Consider the following 21,496-nt stretch of genomic DNA (forward strand, 5'->3'; position numbering starts at 1 on the left):
TACCGACTGATACCTCTTTAAGTTTCTCCCCTGGGGAGTCCTTCCCAGTGAATGACCTGGGGGGCTGCACTGAGTTTGGTCTTGCAGGCTCCCCAACCTTTCCTCGACCTAGCTAGGTGGTCTCACCCCCAGGTGCTCCTGAGACCCTAGGGCCTGTCCCTCCTTCCCACACTGCGTGATGGGGAACCTTGAATTCAGGCCCGCACCGTGCTTCTGGGCCCACTCACCAGCAGCACTGACCCAGAAAGAAGCACTGGCCTTGAGGGCTCCAGGCCTCTGGTGGAGCCACTAGGACCCAGTGGTCTCAACTGCTGTTGCCAAGCCTCCAAAGATGCCTCTAGCCAGATGTTTCCTTGACTGACAGGAGGTACTTAGCTGCTGCTTCAAGCCACAGCAGCCGTGACCCGGAGCAGTCCATGGCTTGTTCAGCCTGCCACAACTAGGGCTGTGGACTAAGACCGTGTCACTTCCGCCTGACCGCCCCTTATAGCGGAGTCCAGCAGCTTGCTAGACACTGTCATCCTAAAGCCCGCCTGGCCACTCCCACCTCAGACCCCAGGATGCTGAAGGAGGGAAGGGCGGGGCATGTGGGCAGCGAGGTCCCTAAGCTTCCTGGAAGAGCCTTGTGAGCACCCCTCCCAGGGTTGTCTGGATCCCAAGGTAGGGGAGAAAGTGCCCCCTACCCTTTTGAGGCAGGAGGTGAAAAAAGGGGCAACCACACCCCAGACATCCTGCTCAGGCTTCTAGGTCTTTCTGGTTCTCACATCAGGAGCAATGGAGTGAGTGGTTCATTGGTGGTGGGGTGTAGGCATGTGTAATAACACATAGGAAGTGCTCTCTCTCTCTCTTTTTTTTAAAAGATTTTATTTTTTTGAGAGGAGAGAGAACACAAGCAGGGAGGAGGGGCAGAGGGAGAGGGGGGAGCAGACTCCCTGATGAGCAAGGAGCCAGATGCTGCGGTGCTGGGGTCGATCCCAGGGCTCTGGGATCATGACCTGAGCCAAAGGCAGACACTTCAGCTTAACTGACTGAGCCACCCAGGCGCCCCAGCAAGTGCTTTTAAACTGCCCCAAGTAAGGCATCATTACTCGCCATTGTTTGTGTCTTTTTGGTACCTTTGTGACTGAAAGGCTGAACCTCCAGAAACCCTCAAACCCTCAGAAACATGAGTCTTTAGGTTCACCTCATACAACTCCACTGTCTGTTTTAACCCTTTGCACAATTTTTAAAAAAATATTTTATTTATTTATTTGACAGAGAGCGCGAGAGAGCGTGAGCAGCGGGGAGCAGCAGAGGGAGAGGGCAAAGCAGGCTCTCCGCCGAGCAGGGAGCCCGATGTGGGGCTCGCTCAATCCTAGGACCCTGGGATCATGACCTGAGCCAAAGGCATGCTTAACCATCTGAGCCACCCAGGAGCTCCCTTTGCACAATTTCTTACAAGAATGGGGTAAAAGCCTGGATCCTGATCTCAAAGATCTAAGCACTAGTACTAGTATTTCTAGTCAACAATGATGGTGCACAGGTTGCACTGTTCTGAGACCGTTTCCCCACCTATAAAATCCTATGAAGGGGAATTGCTCTGTAAACCACAAGGGACCCTATAACTGTGAAGGTCCTCAGCCTGCAGGTGGTTTTGTGTCTTCCTTAATTTTTTTGTCCGAAATACTAATTTTAAAGGCTGAGGCCTATATACAAAGCACTGGGAAAAAAAGAAGTGATAGTGGTTAGCTATTTGGTTGTCTAAGACTATAGTGCTAAGTAAAGATACTACAGTGATTCTGAAGCACTGTAAGACCCATGCTCTATTGAACTCCATGGGTATCCCACTGTGAGATCCCAGAATTTACTTGGTAACGAATGTTCCACTAAGCCAGTGGTTCTCCAAGTGTGTTTGGGCTTAGATAGCCCCAACAGCACCACCTGGAAATCTGTTAGAGATACAAATTCTTGGGTTTCATCCTAGATCCACTGAATCAGAAACACCGGTGAAGGGCTGGGCAGTGTGTTTTAACACATTCTTCCCGCAATTTTTGTCACATGGGTTTGGGGACCAATCTGTTTGCAGATGCAGTAGTTGCTTATAAAACCTACTGTATTATTCTGTGTCCAGCAGCTCTGTTCATGGGAAGTGGTTCTCTCTACCTACGGACAGGGCACACTGCACTCACTCCGATGACCTGTAAACACGAGGATCCCACACAGAAAATGACACTGTAAGAAAGCTTAAGTGTTAGAATTTAGACAAAGAACCGAAAAACCGTACCAAAAGTGATGAACCAATGAACCAGAGTTCATGGTGATCCACTCCTTCCCAGCTCTTCCTTCCCTGGCACCACTGAAGTCCATAATGGAGGGGGAGTTGTAGGACAGCGCTACAGACTGTGTCCACTCCCCCTTCCCCCAACCAAGTTCATATGTTGAACTCTAATACCCAGTGTGAGGGTATCTGGAGGCAAGGCCTCTAGAAAGTGATTGGGTCATAAGGGTGCCACCCTCATGGGTGGAACAGGGTTAGTGTCTTTATTAAAGCCGCAGAGGATTCCCATGTCCCTTCAACCATGTGAGCGCTGTCCACGAACCAGGAAGTGGGCCCTCACTGGAGACCAACTGTGCCGGGGCCTTGATTTTGGACTTCCCAGCTTCCAGAAATTTTAGAAATGAACTTCTGTTGTTTATAAGGCATCCAGTCTATGGTATTCTGTTACAGCAGCCCCAACGGATTAAGACAGACAACTATTGCACAGTCTGGTTTTTGCTTTCTTCATATCTCAGGATAGCAGTTAATGGACCATATGGAGATAAGATGCTGACCTCACTAAGGATACTTATACTCCAAATGGACTGCCGAAAGTCCTTTAAGAAGTACCCCTTCCTGGGGCACCTGGATAGCTTAGTCATTGGGCATCTGCTTTTGGCTCGGGTCATGATCCCAGGGTCCTGGGATCAAGCCCCACATCAGGCTCCCTGCTCAGCAGGGTGCTTGCTTCTCCCTCCCACTCTCCACTGCTTGTGTCCCCTCTTGCTGTGTCTCTCTGTCAAATTTGAAAAAAAAAAAAAAAAAAAAAAAAAAAAAGGTAGTACCCCTTCCTAAGAGAATTGCTCTGGCCTGGCTTGCCTCCAGAACTGGGACCCACATTTTAGTTGTCCCAGATGTGGACTTAGTTTTTACTTCCCCATCTCTCACAGAAGTCCTGCTTCTCCCCTGGGACAGTCCATCCCTCCATACCAATCCTGAACTACCATGTCTGAAATTAGTCCAAATCAGATTCCTAGGAGATACAAAAATTTTTTATTTCAGTACACATCTATAGCATTCATATATCCTGGTCTGGGGCAGGGGAAGGAGAGATGTCCATAGTTTTCCTTGTCCCCAAAAGAGGGTTAAATAGTTAAGTCACCCTTCACTCCCAGTACAGACCCTCAGAAGCCCCAGATCCTGAGCTTCACACATCAGTATATAATGGTAGGGCTCACCCTGCTCCAAAAAAGCTCCAATGGCCTGCTTCCAGGAAGGCAAGCCTTCTGTTCCTTTGTCTCTTGTGCACCCATAAGGACACAGAATCCTTTTGTCTGGCCAGGCACGTGTTGGTGAACCCCAGGAGAATGTATCTAAGTCTCCATCTGTAGCAACTGTACTAGGCCTTGGATACCCCATTTTCGAGCATCCCTGAGGTCAGTCGCTGGAGATACTGCTGACGCAGAGGGGGCAACTGGGGATAGAGCTCAAAGCCTTCTGGAAGGGCAGAATTAGGGAACTTATAGTGGAGAAGGTGCTGCCGGAGACCCTGCAAAAAGGGAAGAAATTTTATGAAGTAGCTACTGAGATCCTGTTGAGATCTGTCCCCCAAGACCTACTATTTCCCCCCATCCACGATGTGCCCCATCCTACCTCATCTGCCAGCAGCCAAGTTTTCTGCAGCAGGCTTCTGCGGGCAGCTTTGACCTCCTCCTAGAAGCAGAACAGGGAGGGAGAGATGGCACTGGGCCCAGGGCTGACACCCATCATTGCCCTCATCCAACCCTCATCTCCTCCCCAGCTGACCCAGAGGCAGCTCAGTTGCAGTCTCTCTTCCACCCTCTGGTGATGGGGATGTAACTTACTGAGCTCTTGGGGTCCTGGGAGAAGATGAAGCTGTTGACATGGGCCACGGCCACAGCATAGAGCACAGGGCACCAACGTGGACAGAGGGCACCGGTAACCAGAGCCCGGAAGTAGAGCTGAAGGAGGGCCAGGTTGTCTTCGGGAGGCTCTGTATAGCACTCCAAGGACACAGGCAGCTGTGACAGGGGGAATGAGACATGCTGACAACAGGGTGGAGGCCTGAGAGTCACCTGAGCCAAATCGTGAGGCAGAGATAAGGTCCTGGACAGACATCTATTCCTGTCTATCATAAGAACTGAGGTTAAAGACTAAAGAGCTGGGAAGCAGGGAAAACTGGGAAATTGGGAAGCAGTAGTAAATTTCTACTGCCTACCACTACTTGTTTAATCTGCTTAAAATTAAACTTTCAAAATGTCACATTCAACTGCTCAAGTATATTATGAAACCTTTCTAAGGTTCTTTTTTTTTCTTTTTTAAGATTTTATTTATTTATTTGACAGAGATCACAAGTGGGCAGAGAGGCAGGCAGAGAGAGGAGGAAGCAGGCTCCCTGCCGAGCAGAGAACCTGATGTGGGGCTTGATCCCAGGACCCTGGGATCATGACCTGAGCCGAAGGCAGAGGCTTTAACCCACTGAGCCACCCAGGTGCCCCTCTAAAGTTCCTTTTCTTTGGACCAGTAACTCTCTAAAAAAATCACTCTCAATTCCGTGCAGAAATGATTATGAGAGGGGCACCTGGGTGGCTCACTCAGTACAGCATGCAACGCTTGATCTTGGGGTTGTAAGTTCGAGCCCTACATTGGGTGAAGAGATTATTTTAAAGAATAAAATCTCAAAAAAAAAAAAAAGGAGGGATGCTTGGATGGCTCAGTTGGTTAAGTGTCTGCCTTCAGCTCAGGTCATGATCCTAGGGTCCTGGGATCAAGTCCCACATCAGGCTCCTTGCTCCTTGCTCAGTGGGGAGTCTGCTTCTCCCTCTCTGGCTCCCCCTGCTTGTGCTCTGAAAAAAAAAAAAAAAAAAAAAAAAAAAAGACAGGATTATGAGAGAAAGAGATAAAGTTTATATCCAGTGGTGTTTATCATGGTGTTACTTCAAATAGCAAAAAACTAGAAAACCACTGTCGCTGGGAAGGGCAGAGGGAGAAGTAGGGGCGCCTGGGTGGCTCAGGCGCCAGTGGGTTGAGCCTCTGCCTTTGGCTCAGGTCGTGATCCCAGGGTCCTGGGATCGAGCCCTGCATCAGGCTCTGCTCATCAGGGAGCCTGCTTCCTCCTCTCTCTCTCTCTGCCTGCCTCTCTGCCTACTTGTAATCTCTCTCTCAAATAAATAAAAATCTTTAAAAATTTTTTTTAAGTTTTCTCTTTAGTTCTTTATATAAAAGACTTATTTTATATACATGTTAAATGTATTTATTAAAATATTTATATTTTAAGTTTACCAGAATAAGTTATAAAGAAAAAAAAAAAACCCAAACCTTAAGAAAGTTAACTCTCTACAGCTTATATAAGTTTAACCATTTAGCTTGATTTTTGAGGCTCTCTAAGACTTTATTAGGCTTGTTCCCAACAAGTTCCTAAACTGAAATCTGGCTCCTTCTCCTTCCCACCCTGTTATATTCTTTCCTGCCTCTGAGCTTTTGCTGATGGTGTTCCACTGGGGACATACTGTCCTTATCCCCAACATAAAATTCTACCCACCCTTCAGTACCCAAGTCAATCCCTGCTTCTTCCCCAAAGCTTTCTTCTTATGGGAAGCCCACTTTGATCTTTTCCTTTCCTGAATCCTGACCTAACATCTAAAATGTGAATAACTTAGAACTCTGTTAGGTTTTACTATGTCTCTCATCTAGATTGTAGCACTGAGTAATGAGTTGTGGCTTGCTAATAATAACCAATACATCCTATATGCCAGATACCCTGTTAAAGCCTTTCCATGATTCTGTTAATCTTGTCAAAATCCAGCAGAAGGTAAGGAACCTGAGGACCATCAAAGCTCCCCACTGCTCAGGACACCCTCCCAGGCCCAGCACAGGAAGGCCACAATAGGTTCTGCTGGCCTGAGAAAGTACCTGGGTCAGAGGCAGGCCCAGAGCTCGCAAGGCTCCCACATGCTCCCCAAAGAGGGCAAGGCGCAGAGTGACGCTGAACCGGCGCTGCAGGGGAAGGAGAACCAGGGCTCCAAAGAGGTGGTCCCCGTAAGAGACAGCCTCAAAGTGCTCCAGGAAGCTGGCATAGAGGTCAGGGAAAGACGCCAGGCCGGGAAGTGGGCAATCCAGCTTGAGGTCCAGCAGAACTTGAGGCTGGCAGAGCCGGGCCAGGAGCGCGGCCACCAGATGTTGTACTGGGGTCTCCCGGAATAGTTCACTGTCCACGAGGAACACACACATGAGCCGTGCCAGGCGGGCGGCGGGAGGCACGGCCCAGAGGGCCTGAGGGCGCCAGCTCTCCAGGACCAGCACCCACTGCAGAGCCTGCAGAGCCGTGCCTATAGTGTCAGCAGGAGGGAGCCCCAGGGAAGTGTCTGCGGCCTGGTGGTAGAGGTGGATCAGTGGCAGGAAAGGCCAGTCGGTGGGCAGCAATGACTCCTTCGGCACAGGGAGCAGCAGGCTGGGGACTCGCTGCAGCTCCCCTCGGTATGAGGCCTGCGAGGCTAGCAGGCTGGCTCGGGCCAGTGAGCAGTGGGTCAGGTAGCAGCTGCGGATGCTGGGGAGGTCATGGCAGGCCTGAGCCAGCAGAGCGCCTCGCCCACACCCTGAGTCCTTGCTGTTCCCAAAGGACAGCCGGTCAGAGAAGTCGGCTGCCTCCAGACCCCCTGATGCTCTTTCCCTGCAACAGAATCCAAAAGCCCAAAGTGACCGCTCGAACCACAGTGCTCTGGACACCATGCCAGCTCTCCAGGGCTTCCCAGAGGTTCCAGGTCAATCCTGCTCTTTCCTGTTCCCTGATCACTTTCTATGTAGTGCATGTAGTAATTAAGAGGGTGGGCATCAGAGTCCACTGCCTAGGGACAGGCTAACGGGGCTTCTCAGTGCCTCAGTTTCCTCACAGTAAAATGGGGATAACAGTACCTATCTCATAGTACAGGGAAAACACAAGAGAAGTACTTAAGAAGTGGCCAGGTACAGAGTAAACACTCGGTCCCCATTAGCTGTTACATGTATACAGCTAGTCTATACGCCACTTCTTAGCTGAGCGGTCATACGGGAATCTCACTGTTATTCTCTAGCGTGGGTATCTTCATCCCACTTTACTGACGAGAAACAGAAGCTCTGACACGGAGAGCACAATCCACGGAAGAAAGGGGGTTAAACCCAGGGCCCCTGGCTCCATATTTAGGGCTGCTTCATCAACACCCACAGCAGCCTCTCAAAGGGCCGAGTTGATGTCACCAAGCCTGGACTCACGGGAGGAACTCCAGACGGAATACACAGCTCAGCAGGAGCTCATGGGCAAGGTGCTCACTTCCGGGCAGCAGTCGGCTCAGCAAGGCCAAGACCATACTGTGATGGAGGGCGGTGTTGATGGCCAGATCTGGCTGGACTGTTACCTACGAACAGAGAAGCGGGGTATGAGAGGGACAGAACAGAGAGATGTGAGGATACGTGCACAGAGAATAGCTGCCCAGATCCTAGGCATGTCTAGAGCAGAGGAGGGTGTGCATGGACTGCCAGAAGCAGCACAGGCTCTGAAGAAGGTGGGGAGGGGTGGTGGTTAATGGGAGGTGGGGGGAAGGACAGCGGTACGGGGATTGGGCTGTACCTACCGCTTTCTGCGCCAGGATGAGTGCCAGGTACTGCAGGTGGTACTCATGGCGCAAGGCCCACGCAGAGAAGGGCGTGAGGTGTGGGGCGGCCATGGGAGCTAAACACTGGAGGAAGTAGTTCTGGAGTCCCGGGGTGGCCAATATGGCAGCCAGCTGAAGGAAAGCAAACTTGTTCAGTTCTGAAGGGAACTTTGATCTTTCAAAGGGCATAGGGGTTCCTCAGGTGGCTGCCCCCTCCCCAGACAAACTCACAGAAATGGGGGCTGGCAGGAGAGACCTCCCTTCCCCCAGTGGTAACTTTTGTTCTGACTCTTGCCGTATAGCCACTCCATGCCCCTCACCCCCCTGCCTGACCCCAAACCAGGCGCCTAGGTCTTACCTGGTCACACAGCCCCTTGTGGATCCGGGCCAAGGTGTTGAAAAGACAGAGAAGGGCAGTGAGGAACGGGAACGGTGAGGCTGAGCCAGCCAAACTGAGAGAAAGGTGGCCTCCTGTGCTGCCCAGTGACACGAGGCTGGGGAGAGCTTCAGGGGCCCGAACACAGAACTGCGGGTTGCAGAGAGGGGAGCAGCTCCTGGAGGCAGAATGAAGGAGCTGAGAGGGGCTCTGGCCTGATGTGTGCCAGGCCAGAAAAGAGCTGCTTGGTCTGCCACCAAGGCCAGCAGGAACCTGGCTATGTGGACCTGTACCCACACTCCTCAGAGCCCTCAAGTGCTGCCCGCTAGGGAGTCAGGTTTCCTCTGGCTGAGAGGTTCTATTTGGGATGGATGAGGGAGCTAGACCCAGGAGTCCCACAGGGAAAGGAGCTGCCTCCTCCCCCCTGCTCCCACTTCCCAACCACACCCCCCACCAAAGTACATACCCAAAAGTACATAATCCTCCCCCCTACCTCCACTTCCCAACCTCCACCCCCACATACAGTACATACCCAAGAGAATCCCACAGGCTGCCCAGAGTGGGTGTGCGCAGCAAGGGTAACAGCAGGCTCTCTGACAGGCGCTCCATATCCTGTAGCCAATCCCCTGGGCACAGGCTTGGCTGGGGGACCAAGGAGCTCATTGAGCTAAGAGCCCAAGACACCCATTCTCCTAGACCCTGGGTCCCCAGGCCAAGCCGATTACTCTAAGAGCCCAAGAGTCAAGTGTTTGGAGGCTTCTGCCTTCTGACCCTCTGGAGAGAAAAGACCCCCAGGTTGTCCCAACACCCACTGTCTTCCTCCAGGGAGACAGAGCTGCTGTTTGGGGGTCTCTGATCCCCACCAACACAGCTCCTTTGCAGTTCCAACGGACGTGGAGGGGGAAAAAGGAAGAAAGGTGGGAGGAAAAACATGGAGAGCAGGAAAAAGCGGAATGGGGAAGTAGGGGTGGAGAGGTGGAAACAGAGAGGGAGATGGAGGGTGGTGTGTAAAGACAGAGGCAGGCATGCAGGGCACAGAGGAAGGCTGGCAGGCCACACTCACCTGCTGGCTCCAGGCCTGGTAGTGTGCATCTAGGAAGAGCAGGCAGGCCGTGGGCACTGGGCCCAGGGCCTGCCACATCTCAGGTCTGGGCAGCAACTTCAAGGTCTGTCTTAGACAGGGCTCCACAAGAGGCTGGAGCCCGGACACCTGTGTCCAAGTGATCGAGGAAGGGGTGGCCGACACACTGGCCCCAGCACTGTCACTACAGGAGTGCCAAAAGGGGTCACAGTGAAGGTCTGGATGCGTCGAGGCCCCCATAAGCTCTACCCACCCTCTCCCTCTGAAGGAGTGCTTCTCCCCATTCTGGAGCTCAGAGCTATCTATAACCCACCTGCTGGGTTCAGGGGCGGTGCTGCTGGTGGCCAGGGTCAGCTGGGCAAGGAGAGTGAGCAAGGACGCTATCCGCTGCATGGACAAGGGCCGAGCGGGCTGTGTGCTGAGCTCCTCTGGCACGGCCTGCAGGGCCCGCATCAGCACTGGGTACAGCTCCCTGGGAGAGAACAGTTACTATCCGTCAGTGTATGAAGACCCTGAATGGGGAAACAGGAGACACAAGGCAGGGCGCTCCCCCAGGGATCTGTAGGCTGGTTAAGGCAGTTCCGGAGGCAGAGGCCCCAGAGCTGGGTACTCGTGGAAGGCTTCAGAGGGAAGGAAGGCTGGGGGCAGAAGGGAAAGAGGTAGACCTTCCAGGCTTCCTCCCACAGGGGATTTAAATCGGATTTCACCAAGCTACTGAGGCTGTCGTGCACAGAATGTGGTTACCTCAGCTTTGTTCTACTGTCCCCTGGCTAGTCCTGGCCCCCAGGCTTCCTTCGTTCCTCCCAGAATCCCCTCCTCCTCATTCTCAGCGTCCCTCTGAGCTGGACTCATTGAGCAAGGCTGGGCCATCAGATTAGGCCCAAGTACACAACTGGAGGGGTCTACAAGGGAGCCTCCTCCCATCTCTCCTCACCTGTAAAGGTCAGCACCTTGGCCATAGGAGGCAGCCACAGCCCACAGACGGAAGGCCTCGCTGTTCAGAGCCTCAGCTTCCTCTGGGGGCAAGGCCATTTCCTGGGGAGCCTCTGCTAGAAAGCGGCTCAGGCGGCTCCGGAGATCAAAGCTGCTCAGCTGAGGGCGAGAGGGCAGAGTCTGGCATCCCATTCAGCTGCGGGCCCAAGCGGCCTCACGTTCTCTTGCTATGGCGATGGGCTCAATTCAGCCCTGTTCCAGGCCCCTCTTGTGCCACGGGGTCTTCGCTCTGGGCCAGGATGAAACTACCTCAGCCATCCCTCCCTCCCCTCCTTCTTTCTAGCAAGCACTTGCTAGACACCTTTTCTAGGGCGACTTGGCTATGGGTGATGGCTGCCCATCTCTACATGGCTCTCCTGGTCAGGGAAGAGGGAGCTCTTTAGGTAACGAAAATACAGTGGGCCTAGAGAATACACTACATTCCAAGTGACTAGGTTTCCGGCTGGTGGTTCCTGTTGCATTTCAGAGCAACTGGATCAGAGGTGAAGAAGAAGATAGCATGAGCCAGTTACCCAGAGCCCAGAGGCCATGCTTAGCCCCCAGCCCAGCCCTGTCATCAGCCCTTCATCTCTGGACCTTCGTCCTGCTCACCAGTCGGGTAGCGATGTTCCTACCAGCCGAGGCCAGGACACGAAGCAGTTTCATGGCAGCGGCACAGGGCACTCTGTGTAGGCTGGGGGCAGGCCCCGCTCCCATGGGGGACCAGCTGGTGGGCAGGAACTCCCGAACCACAGTCTCTATTAGCCGAGGGCACTCTAGGACCTGTGGAGAACAGGAAGAAAAGGGAGGCAGGGAGGCTGAGGGTCAGGCCCAGGCCCAGCTAGGTTCTTTGCCCATTCCCCATCTCCTCTCCTCTTTCTCACCCTTGTGGCTGACTCCAGGGAATGCCGGGCCAGACGGATGAGCACAGCTAGGATGTCAAGGACCACAGAAGGTGCTGGGCAGGTGACCTCTAGCAAGTAGCGCAGCCGAGGCAGCAGGTTGGTAGCCAGAAGCCCCTGGTGATCAGAGATAAACCCAGTGCCACACACAGCTGGGCCTCAAGCCCCAGTGACCGTTCTTGCCCAAGATGTGCTTGCCCTGTGGGGGCGCTAATGTGGAGCAGTCTGTTGAGTGTCCAACTCTTGACTTCAGGTCATGAACTCAGGGTTGTGGGATCGAGCACCATGTTGGGCTCTCCTCTGGTCATGGAGCCTGCTTGGATTCTCTCTTTCTGCACCACCCCCCATCCCCAAAAGACGTGCTCGCCCTCAAGGTTGGGGGACACATGCAGCTGCCCAGCATCTTTACCTTGATGACATCGTGTCGAGCCAGGTCAGATGGAGGCCGGTTTCCTTGCTCAGGGCTCTTCCTTTTTACTTTCTCTGCTGGAGGCTCTTCATCTTCATCCTCATCGTCCTCGTCTTCCTGGCTGGGCATCAGAGGGAACACCAAAGCTCCATGGTACCAGGAGAAGGTGCTGTCAAGGAGCTCCTGCCATAGGGAAGAGAAGGGGGTGGGAAGAAGAGGAAGGAGTCAGGCCCCAAAAGGGCCTAGGAGTAGTCAGCAGAAGCCTTGCACTAAGAAAAGAAAACAAGGCTGTTGGGTGTAGGGGCTCTTAGGAGAAGACAGTGCTGCTGCCATCCCCTTCTCTGCTCTGCTGGGCAAAGCCTTTGCAGTGAGGGTGTGCACAGGAGCAGGGGGTAGGGAACCTGATGCCTCCAAGCTCCGTGTCTGTCCCTGTGTACCTCATCTCCAGGAGCCACCAGCAGAGCCCGAAGAGCCTGGACTGCAGCTGCAATGACCCCATCCACTCTGTCATCCAGGGAGAAGCGCAGCAGGAAGAGGAAACCAGCATCCAAAAGGAGGCGCAGGACACTGCCCACTAGGCGGTCCCCGAACTCACCAGCCTGGGCCTGGGGGGCAGGGGAAAACCTGGCTGAGGATGCTGAAGTTATAGAGTCTTTGTCCTAAGCCCTACACTTGCCCACCGATGACCCTGGGTTTGTCCCATTCCCAGTCTGTCCCAAGGAGAGCTGCTATATGGGCTCCTGGGGTCGAATGAAAAGGAGGTGGGGAAGTCTGGGGTCGGGGTAGGGGGCGAGGCATGGGGGCAGGCAGGACTGGGTCAGGAAGTTCACTCACCCTGCCGATGACCTGGGCCAACACGTGCAGCGCTAATGCTCTCTGCTGGGACACCTGGCTGCGCGTCAGGTGGAAGAGCTCCTGCAGGGAGTACCCTGCTCTCTGGGGCAGGGACAAGATGTCAGAAGAAGCCAACCCACGGGGCAGCAACCCCCAACCAATAAACAGAAACCCTTATATTCCCAGGCACTGCGTTAGTTGTCAAGGGGAAGACAAAGTTAAGTAAGTGGTTATCTCTTGCCTCGTCTCTCCAAGGAGAGAAACTGGTAAAGAAGGTAAGATTTGCACATAAGTAACCACGGCATAAAGCAGACAGGGAGAAATGCAGCAATCTGTGTTTAACTTGCAACAAGAGAATAGGAGAGAGAGAAAGGGGGGATGTGGGGGTGCCTGGGTGGCTCAGTGGGTTAAAGCCTCTGCCTTTGGCTCAGGTCATGATCCCGGAGTCCTGGGATCGAGCCGCGCATCGGACTCTGCTCAGCGGGGAGCCAGCTTCCTCCTCTCTCTCTGCCTGCCTCTCTGCCTACTTGTGATCTGTCTGTCAAATGAACGAATAAAATCTTAAAAAAAAAAACCAGGGGGGGCGGAATGTGGAAAAGTGATGTTGTCTCAGTGGGTAGAGGGAGCTTCCATTGCCTGGAGCCCTGAGCCTGGAGGTCCCTGAGCACATCCTGTTTGCGGGGGAGAGAGCACCACAGTGGTGAGGCGGGAGTGAGAAGGCAGAGCTAGAGGGTCAGCAGGGAGACACTGTCGAAGGGCTGCCTCGCCAGGCTAACGAGCCAAGACTATTCCGTGGTCAGAAGGGAGCCAGGAAACTTTCCAAGGCAAGGTGTGGCCTGGGTTGGCCCAGAGGGAATCAGTATGGCCGCCCTGTGAGGGCTGGATGGGAAGATGTGGCGACCGAACAGGTAAGAGGGAGCAAGCCTCTTCTGTAGAAAGCACCAGGGGAGGTGACAGACATAAAACTGGCAAGTTCGGGCAAGACTGGAATGTGAAGGGAAGAGGAGAAACATTTTGAGCTTAAGAACCTATGGACAGCAAGGCCATGAAATGGAACAGGCTACAGAGAAGGCCCAAGGCAAGTGACCAGAGGTCCTCTTCCATACGGCAGATAAAGGCACTTGCTGAGAGCTGCCCAGTCCTCCCTGGGCCCATGTATCACCTCTGCCTCTTCTCCATGGTGGTGTAGCCCCAGATGGGTGGGCAGGTCCACGTCGGGGGCCAGGAGCTCTCCCTGAAGATTAAATCGGGCTTGCATCCTCTAATGGGAAGAGAAAGAAGACTGTAGGCTGGGGACACAGCAACTTCCCTACACCCACTCTTCACCTTTCATCCAAGGCCTCGGGTCCTGACTCTACCCCTGAGTGGAAACAGGACTCCCTTGACACCAGGGGACAGGCAGGGTGATGGGAGAGGAGGAGGACTGCAAAGGAGACATGTTCCTCAAGCTCCAGGGATTTGGAAAAGGGCCTGAGTTTGGGGGCAAGAGCATGGGGGAAAGAACAAGTGATATGGTCCCAATGGGTAAGGCTTCCACGGCCACTCCCAGCCTGCTCCCCACCTCGTAGGCTGGCTGGCCCTCCTCACCTCCTGTGTCCGCTTCTTTCGGAGCGGAGGCAGATCCTGGGTCCAGTGCAGCTTCTCCAGCTCCACGGTGTCCATGTGCACCCATTCTTTGTGGGGGGTCACAGGCAGGGCCACAGCTAGGAAGATAGAAGTGGAGCGATATTCCCTAAGGAGCTCAGCTCACTGATCCCCTGGGGTCCCAGCCATTACCCCGCAGCTGCCACACCTACCTCTGCCCAAGGGTGTGGCAGCCACTGCCTTTAACTAGAGTTAAGTGGCACAGCCCAGGGGCTGGAACTCCTGGGAATTGGGCAAATATCTCAGATATGGCAGAACACACCCAGGCCTGGGCTCTACCCTTTGCTGACCCCAAGTACTTGCTGGGAGAGGCAAGAGAAAGAGAAGGAGGTAAAGAAAAGGAGAGAGAGGGAGCAAAGGAGGAAGGGAGGACCATATATATCAAGGAAAACACAGTTCTCTATTGCCTAGTACTGACCTTTTTTTTTTTTTTAATTCATTTATTTGACAGAGATCACAGGTAGACAGAGAGGCAGGTAGAGAGAGAGGAGGAAGCAGGCTTCCTGCTGAGCAGAGCGCCCGATGCGGGGCTCGATCCAAGGACCCTGGCATCATGACCTGAGCCGAAGGCAGAAGCTTTAACCCACTGAGCCACCCAGGCACCCCAGTACTGACCTTCTAAAGAAGCAGGGGAGTGGGGCATTGAGGGGTAGCGACCCTGCTTCTGTGGGGCAAGATACAGAAACACACATCTGGGAAACCCTCCTTTTTCTCCCCCAACCCTCACCTGACCTGCTCAGCTGGCCTGGAGCTCACTGAGCGGCAGGAGCTTCCTGGCTTTCATAATCTAATTTCTTCTTTGGTTAATCACTAATAAAATAATCCAGGTCCTGGGAAATGAGTGCTCCCACTGGCCTCTCTGCTTTAGGTCTGGCATGTTCGTAAGACCTACGTCAGCCTCTTCTCCATTGACCGGGCCCTGCCGTCTCCCCCCTCAGCATGGACAGTGGAGGCAGAAAACCGTGGGGTGGACAAAGCCAGAGCTGGGGTGGTTCCCATAAAGGTGGGTGGAGATGATCTGCTGGGGGAGGGTTCAGCCGTCACATCCTGCTGCCACTTACTGGGGGAGGGAGAGAAGGAGCAGTAACAGGACAAGAAAACAGGAAGCCCAGGAAGGAAAAACATACATATCAACAAATAAAGACTGATTTCCAGACAATAATGAAGATTAATGTTAGATGTGCAAGGACAGAGAAGATTCTCTTTTCCCATCTGCCAGGCCTAGAAGAAGGGATACTTTCCTCTGCTTTTATTCCCCCAAAGATGTCCCCTTTTGTCCAAACCTGGGGCTCCTGGATCCAGATCATCTTCCTGCCTGGGCTCACTTGCAAAAGTTGGCACAATGGGTTCCTCTCCAGTGACCTCAACAGAGTGTCCTCCTGGCCTCTGCTCCTCTGTGGTCTTCTCTCCTGCTTGCTCATGGGTGTGGCTGGGAGACCTCAGGAAGGCAACCAAGCTGGGATCTAGAGGAAAGGATGAGAGAGTGAGTGGTGACAGATCCTCCCCAGGCTCCTGTAGACCTGAAACCTGCTGAACACTGCCTGTCTGCCGGTGCCAAGGCCAGGACAAGCCCCTTCCCACATCTGGCCTGAGCCCCCTGGGTTCTCCTGGGACCTCAATGACCCATACCTGTCACTAGGACCTACCCACCCACCCTTCTGTCCATTCTTCTCAGTCCTCTGGCCCACCCAGGTTCCTGCCCGCCCCTGTGCTTGGCCCCAGGTCAGAGGCCCAAGGGGAGTGGCTGTGGAATAAATGAATGAATGCTGACTAGGGCCCAAGAGAAGGCATTTCAGGGAACCATTTCTCTTGCTTTCAGCTAATTTATTTACACACAAGTATTTACTGGAACCTAATCTATGTATGTTCTATGAAGGCACTAAGTATGCAGTTTGGGACAAGCCCAAAGTACAAGTGGTACTGTGGGGGTGAACAGAAACCATGAACATGTCACAGCTGTGCTAGAGAGGGTGCAGCTATCACACAGCATACGTATCCTAGAGTAGTACAGCATACACAATATAGTGGTTTAGAGCAGGGCCTGTCAGATCCGAGACACCCGGGTTTACATCTCGTCTGTGCTCCTTACCAGTCATGTGACCACGGGAGAATTTCTTCAAGTTTTGAGGCTCGGGTTTTTTCCCTAAGTAAATGACTAGTATACTAGTATATACTAGTATACTACCTACCTTCCAGGACCTATTTGAGGACAGAATGAAATAATGCAGTCAGATACCCAGCAAAAGGTCTGGCCCTCTCAGCAGACCTTCATCAGTGAGTGGGGTCCCTTCCGAGACCCGGCCCGGCAGGAAGCCCGGCGTGCCATACCAAGCTGAGCCAGCAACCGCTGCTGCTCCTGCAGGATCTCCTCAGGGGTCATGGCATGCAGTTTTGCTATATTCTCTTCATGGATGGTCTGGGCTTCCTGCTCAGCATTCTTGCTCCCGAGCCCCTTCCCGGTGACCAGATGGGGTCCCTGGAAGCCACGGCTGCCCCAGCAGGAGCCCTGCTCCCGAGGTGTGAGTGCCTCACAGGAAGCAGCACCTGGAACAAGTGTACCATCGGTTTCACTGCCTTGCCCCAGCCAGGCCTTCTGGCCCTCTTCCCTAACTCCATTAGTCCTGGAGACAGAAGGAGACCCCAGAGATTTCCCAGGCACAGAGCAGAGACATCCCTTTACCCCCCCCCCCCCCCCCCAGTAAGGCAACACAGGCTGGATTGGATGGAGACCTCTCCACTCATTTTTCCCCTTTCTGAGGGATACTTCCCTAAGAAACATCCTACCTTCTCTTTTCTTGGGTGTCCAGGTAGCCGTCTGCCTCCAGAAGCCTGCCCCCAGCTCTTTTGCTAATTAAATCATTATAGGAATTCCAGCTTACATCTTTATTTTACAGTCTCTGACAAACACCTCTGTCTCCTTCCTTTCATCTAGGGTCGAATAATGGCCTGCATTTCCCCTGCACTTAAGATCCGGATGTAGACCCAAGCCACTGGTACTCAATACTGTAAGTGGGGATAATGGACAGCTTTCTCTTTAGATGGCTCAAATGCCATCTAAATACGCCTTCATATTTGACACAGGGTAGACTTATACCCTAAGGTGACTCTATGATTGTGTATTACAAAAAGGCCAAGCCCAAGTCTCTTCAAACCCAGCTTACCATCTGGTGGATCCAGGGTAGACACTTCTCTAACTGGTGGGACACTGGTTTCAGATGCTCTCTTTGCTGCAATTTCTTGGGCGAAGATGCTTCTCTTACCAGATGTTGCAGACTTCCCCTATGGGACAAGAAGAAAACTCAGGAGACTGATGGCTCACTACCCCCTTTTCTTCTCAACCTCTTTACACTAAGGCCACTGGAACAAAGAGATAAAACGACTTGCTTAGTCTCCAAGGATCACAACCCTAGTCCTCAGAAAAAGCAGGGCTCTACAGGAGGACAGGTCTTGAAGTCTGTCAAATTTGGGTTGGATTTCTGGTTCCTCTACCTATTAGATATGTGGTGTTGGACAAGTTACTTATCTTTTCAGGGTCTCAGTGTCCTCATCTGAAAAATGGGGATGATGTTACCTACCTTACAGGGTTGTTATGAGGATTAAGTAATGTGTATAAAGCACTTAGCATGGTGCTGCCTTAACAAGAGAAACTGCTTATCATTATTCAGATTATCTGCCTGAAGAACAGGCACTATGAGGCTCACCTAATGTCTCCTAAACACCACCTAAGCATCTTGCCTACCTGTCTCTCCTGTGAGCGATGAAACACAGGAGGGAAAGCAACACCACTGGGCATAGGCAGGTTCACTGCCACTGAACTTGTATCTCGTTCCTGCAGCAACAAAGCACAATGTAGTGAAGGTACTGAGATTTCCCCAGGCTGAACACTATCCCACTAGCCCCAATTCTGTATGACTCGGAATCTCTCTAGGGAGTTATGAATGCACCTTGCTTCTTTGGGTACAGTGATTCTAAAGCAGCCCAAAACTGACTGCAGGGGGATAAAATCCCACCTTTCTGAATCACCCTCTACTCATATGGCTCACCATACCCACCCAATATCCTCACTGCCCCAGGATGCCTCATCCCACTCAACCAGGGTGAGACGCACAATAATCTTAGTCAAGACGGCAGTGATGTGCTGATCATGCCTGTTCAGCCTCTCTTCAGGGTCCTCATGTTCAGGCAGGGGGCAGCCGGGGCTGGGTCTAGCTCTCTTCGGGGGAGCAGGGACCAAAGCTGGGGGCAAATCTGGGAGGTCTGAGAAAGAAAAAAACCCCGGATGTGAGGATAGTCATTCTTTCCCAGGAAGAGACTGAGGGCAGGAGGAAACCAAAGAAAGAAAGGCAGCTGCTGTAGGGTCCTGGCTCAAGCTGTGTCACCCTGGGCAAGATATTTAACCTCTGTGAACCTCAGTTTCTTCATATGTAAAATGGGGCTGCAGCAACAGAGGTTATGCAGTGTTTGAAATAATGATGGGGAAAAAATCCAGCCACATCAGGGAGAGGAAGAGGACCCTGAGGCCACACCCTCTCTCTTTCTCAGCCTCACATCCACCGCCACTCACTGTCCAGTGTCACCACATCCCGACGGTCCTGCAGCAGAGGCTGGTCCAGGTTAGTGTTGCCACCTCCCCTACTTCCTTTCTTCACCAGTTGTACTGCTGGAGCTGCACCAGTTGCAAGAAACTGACTCTGGAAGCGCAGCAGGTCCACCTCTGACTCCCCTGGCTTTGGTCTCGACAGCATCTCGACACTCTAGCTGCTGCTCTCCTGCAGTTCTTTCCAGCACTGCTTTGGTGTGGGGACTGCCTCTCATTCAACCCTACAAACAATAAAGTTGATGGGCCCTCTGCAACTGAACCCTGACTTTCTTTATTGTGCATCAGAAAAGACACTTCTTAGGTTCACATCAACTCATTCCTTCTCATTCATACCTTATTGCCACCCCCTCCCTGTTTAGCCCTCCTTGAAGTCATCAGCCTAATAATATTTACTGCCAACTGAAGATTGTTTACAATCTGTGGATGATAAAAAGTCTCAGGAACAACTGTAGGGAATCTAAGAAAAATAACATCAGGAGCCAGGCAGATAGGGAATAATGATTCTGTATCAAACTAGAGAGACTATGCCTGGCCTAAAGGTGTTCAAATTATTAAACCAACCAACCAACCAACCAACACTTGGACTATAAAAGATCAACATATAAAAATCATCTGTATTCCTATACACCAGCAAAATTAACAATCAAAAATGAAATTTAAAAAACAATGTCATTTATAATCGCATCAAAAAGAGCAAAACACTTAGGAATAAATTTCACCAAAGAAGTACAAGACTTGTACACTGTCGGGTCTGACACCTGCCCCTAGGGGTCTGCGGTCGCCGACATTTCTGGACCACTCGCATCAACAGAGAAATCACCGAGTCTCAAGTTTATGCAGCCTGAGGATGGAGGGCCGTGGCCGGGATCTCCACACCAAAGAGGCCGCGGCCACTTCAATGTAGAGCAAGGACACTCGGGGAGGCTCCCACAAAGGAACCGGATACTCTGTAGCCAGCCCTCAGCCGGGGAACTCTGAAGTCCGTCCCTCCAGAGTCGCCCCTTACTTACTCTAAGACCGCCTGGGCGCCGCCATCTTGCCCCGCAAGGGCCGTGCTTCCGCCGCCGCCGGATTCGAGCTTCCGCCCCGCACCCCAGCCACGCCTCTCGCTGGTCTGGCTCCACCCCCTCTGGGGTTTGCCAGCTTGGCGCTGGGACACACACCCCCCCTTTAAAAAAAAAGTTTATTTAGTTAAGTGATCTCGACTTCCATTCTATGTGGGACCCTAGCTCCACCCCGTGATGGAGAGCCGCATGCTCTTAAGAATGAGCCAGCCAGGCGCCCCTGCACTCGGAACCCTTGAGCGCCAAGATACTGGGCTATCCCTGCCATATCCCACCACGTAGGCTCTCTGCTGACACTGAAAACACTCATCCTTTGGATGTACGGTAGGCACAAGCCCTTTTGCACGTACGACACCCGTGACAGAGGCAACGTGTACTTCAGACATCCCTCTGCACTCACCAGTCCGGATAATCCCATCCTAAACCCAGCACCTAAGCTTGTGGGCAGCACCCAGAAACCGGCACACACCAAGGTGACCTCCCCACTGCGTTTATGGGTGAGCAAGAAGGTAAGCATGTAAAAGGAAAGTTGAGGCTTAATGAAGAAACTCTTGTAAGAATGGCGGTGGTGAATTGCCCACGGGGTGATCCCCTTCGTGAGCAGCCCACCTTTGTTCATTCAAGTGTCTCTTCTTGGAAATTCTCCCTTTCTTCTCTCCCACCTCCTACCCCCATAGTCTTTACCTTCCTTTAAGGCCTAGCTGGAGTGAACCCTAAAATCTCTGCCAACCAGGCCTATTCACTGAACTTTCCATGGAATCTTCCACCATACCACTTGCCGGCTTGTGTGGAATGCATTGCCAGTTATCAGCTCTTGCTGGGTCACCTTTCATAAGTATATGTGCTGTTCTCTTGAATAGACTGTGGGCTCCTTGGGGGCACCAGGCCTTCTTTTTGGCATCCATAGGACTCAGCATCCAGCATATTGCCTTGAATTTAGGATCCTAGTAAATCATTGCTTGACTGAAGACCATCTTAGTGCAGCCAGTGTTAGTCCATTGGTTCTCAAACTTTAGCAGGCATGAGAATCACCTTGGGGGCTTATTAAAAACAGACTACTGGGCCTCACCCTCAAGAATTTCTGATTCAGTAGGTCTTGGACAAGATCCAAGAATTTGGATTTCTTTCTTTCTTTTTTTTTTTTTTAAGAATTTATTTATTTATTTGACAGACAGAGAGATCACAAGTAGGCAGAGAGGCAGGCAGAGAGAGAGATAAGGAAATAGGCTCCCTGCTGAGCAGAAAGCCTGATGCAGGGGCTGGATCCCAGGACCCTGGGATCATGACCTGAGCCCAAGGCAGAGAGAGACTTAACCCACTGAACCACCCAGGCACCCAAGAATTTGCATTCCTAAGTTTCCAGGTATTCTATAGCCTCCTTCTTTAGTTCTCACAGTCTCTGCAGCAGTAAATTTCAGCTACTAGGTTTTAGCCATCCTTGGGTTCCAAAATAGTACTGTACCTGGTCAGAAGTTACGGGGAGTAAGGGAGGGGAGCTGGAGCTAGAAATCCTGGAAGAATGATAGTAGAAAATCATTGTTTGCAACCACTAATGAAATAATTGCTCCAGGCAATGATCATCAATGACTGATAAAACTATTAGGTAAAAGGTTGATGAGGATTTTATATATGATGGATCAGGTTGCCAATTTATGAATATCACTAAAAGTGAGACTAGTGGACATAATGTGTTCCTGATCCGATGAAACTGGAAGTTATAAAACACTTCC

General features: G+C 52.2%; 1 protein-coding gene across 2 annotated transcripts; it reads right to left on the reverse strand.

Annotated features, from left to right (window-relative positions):
• Window positions 1-3,276: 3,276 nt before the first annotated feature.
• Window positions 3,277-19,736, reverse strand: LOC111139979 (RNA polymerase II associated protein 1). 2 transcript variants are annotated; one of them, XM_022492375.1, is made up of 25 exons: window positions 19,713-19,736; window positions 18,667-18,923; window positions 18,211-18,359; window positions 17,842-17,931; window positions 17,264-17,381; window positions 16,431-16,646; window positions 15,386-15,565; window positions 14,046-14,161; window positions 13,621-13,719; window positions 12,459-12,560; window positions 12,062-12,229; window positions 11,625-11,807; window positions 11,198-11,332; window positions 10,926-11,096; window positions 10,276-10,433; window positions 9,655-9,813; window positions 9,324-9,525; window positions 8,793-8,902; window positions 8,243-8,438; window positions 7,864-8,016; window positions 7,505-7,647; window positions 6,170-6,926; window positions 4,102-4,278; window positions 3,890-3,949; window positions 3,277-3,785 (listed from the first exon to the last, which is right to left on the reverse strand). In XM_022492375.1, exons 2-25 carry the CDS (start codon window positions 18,845-18,847, stop codon window positions 3,636-3,638), a joined length of 4,173 nt encoding a protein of 1,390 aa, XP_022348083.1. In that variant the 5' UTR covers window positions 18,848-18,923; window positions 19,713-19,736; the 3' UTR covers window positions 3,277-3,635. The 2 variants fall into 2 exon arrangements, with proteins under 2 accessions (XP_022348083.1, XP_022348088.1); XM_022492380.1 differs by lacking the exons at window positions 18,211-18,359; window positions 19,713-19,736 and having other exon boundaries at window positions 18,667-18,721.
• Window positions 19,737-21,496: the final 1,760 nt, after the last annotated feature.

Source organism: Enhydra lutris, unplaced genomic scaffold (genome assembly GCF_002288905.1).
Source record: "Enhydra lutris kenyoni isolate GAN:26980312 unplaced genomic scaffold, ASM228890v2 scaffoldscaffold4, whole genome shotgun sequence".
In the NCBI taxonomy this organism is placed as follows: Eukaryota; Metazoa; Chordata; class Mammalia; order Carnivora; family Mustelidae; genus Enhydra; species Enhydra lutris.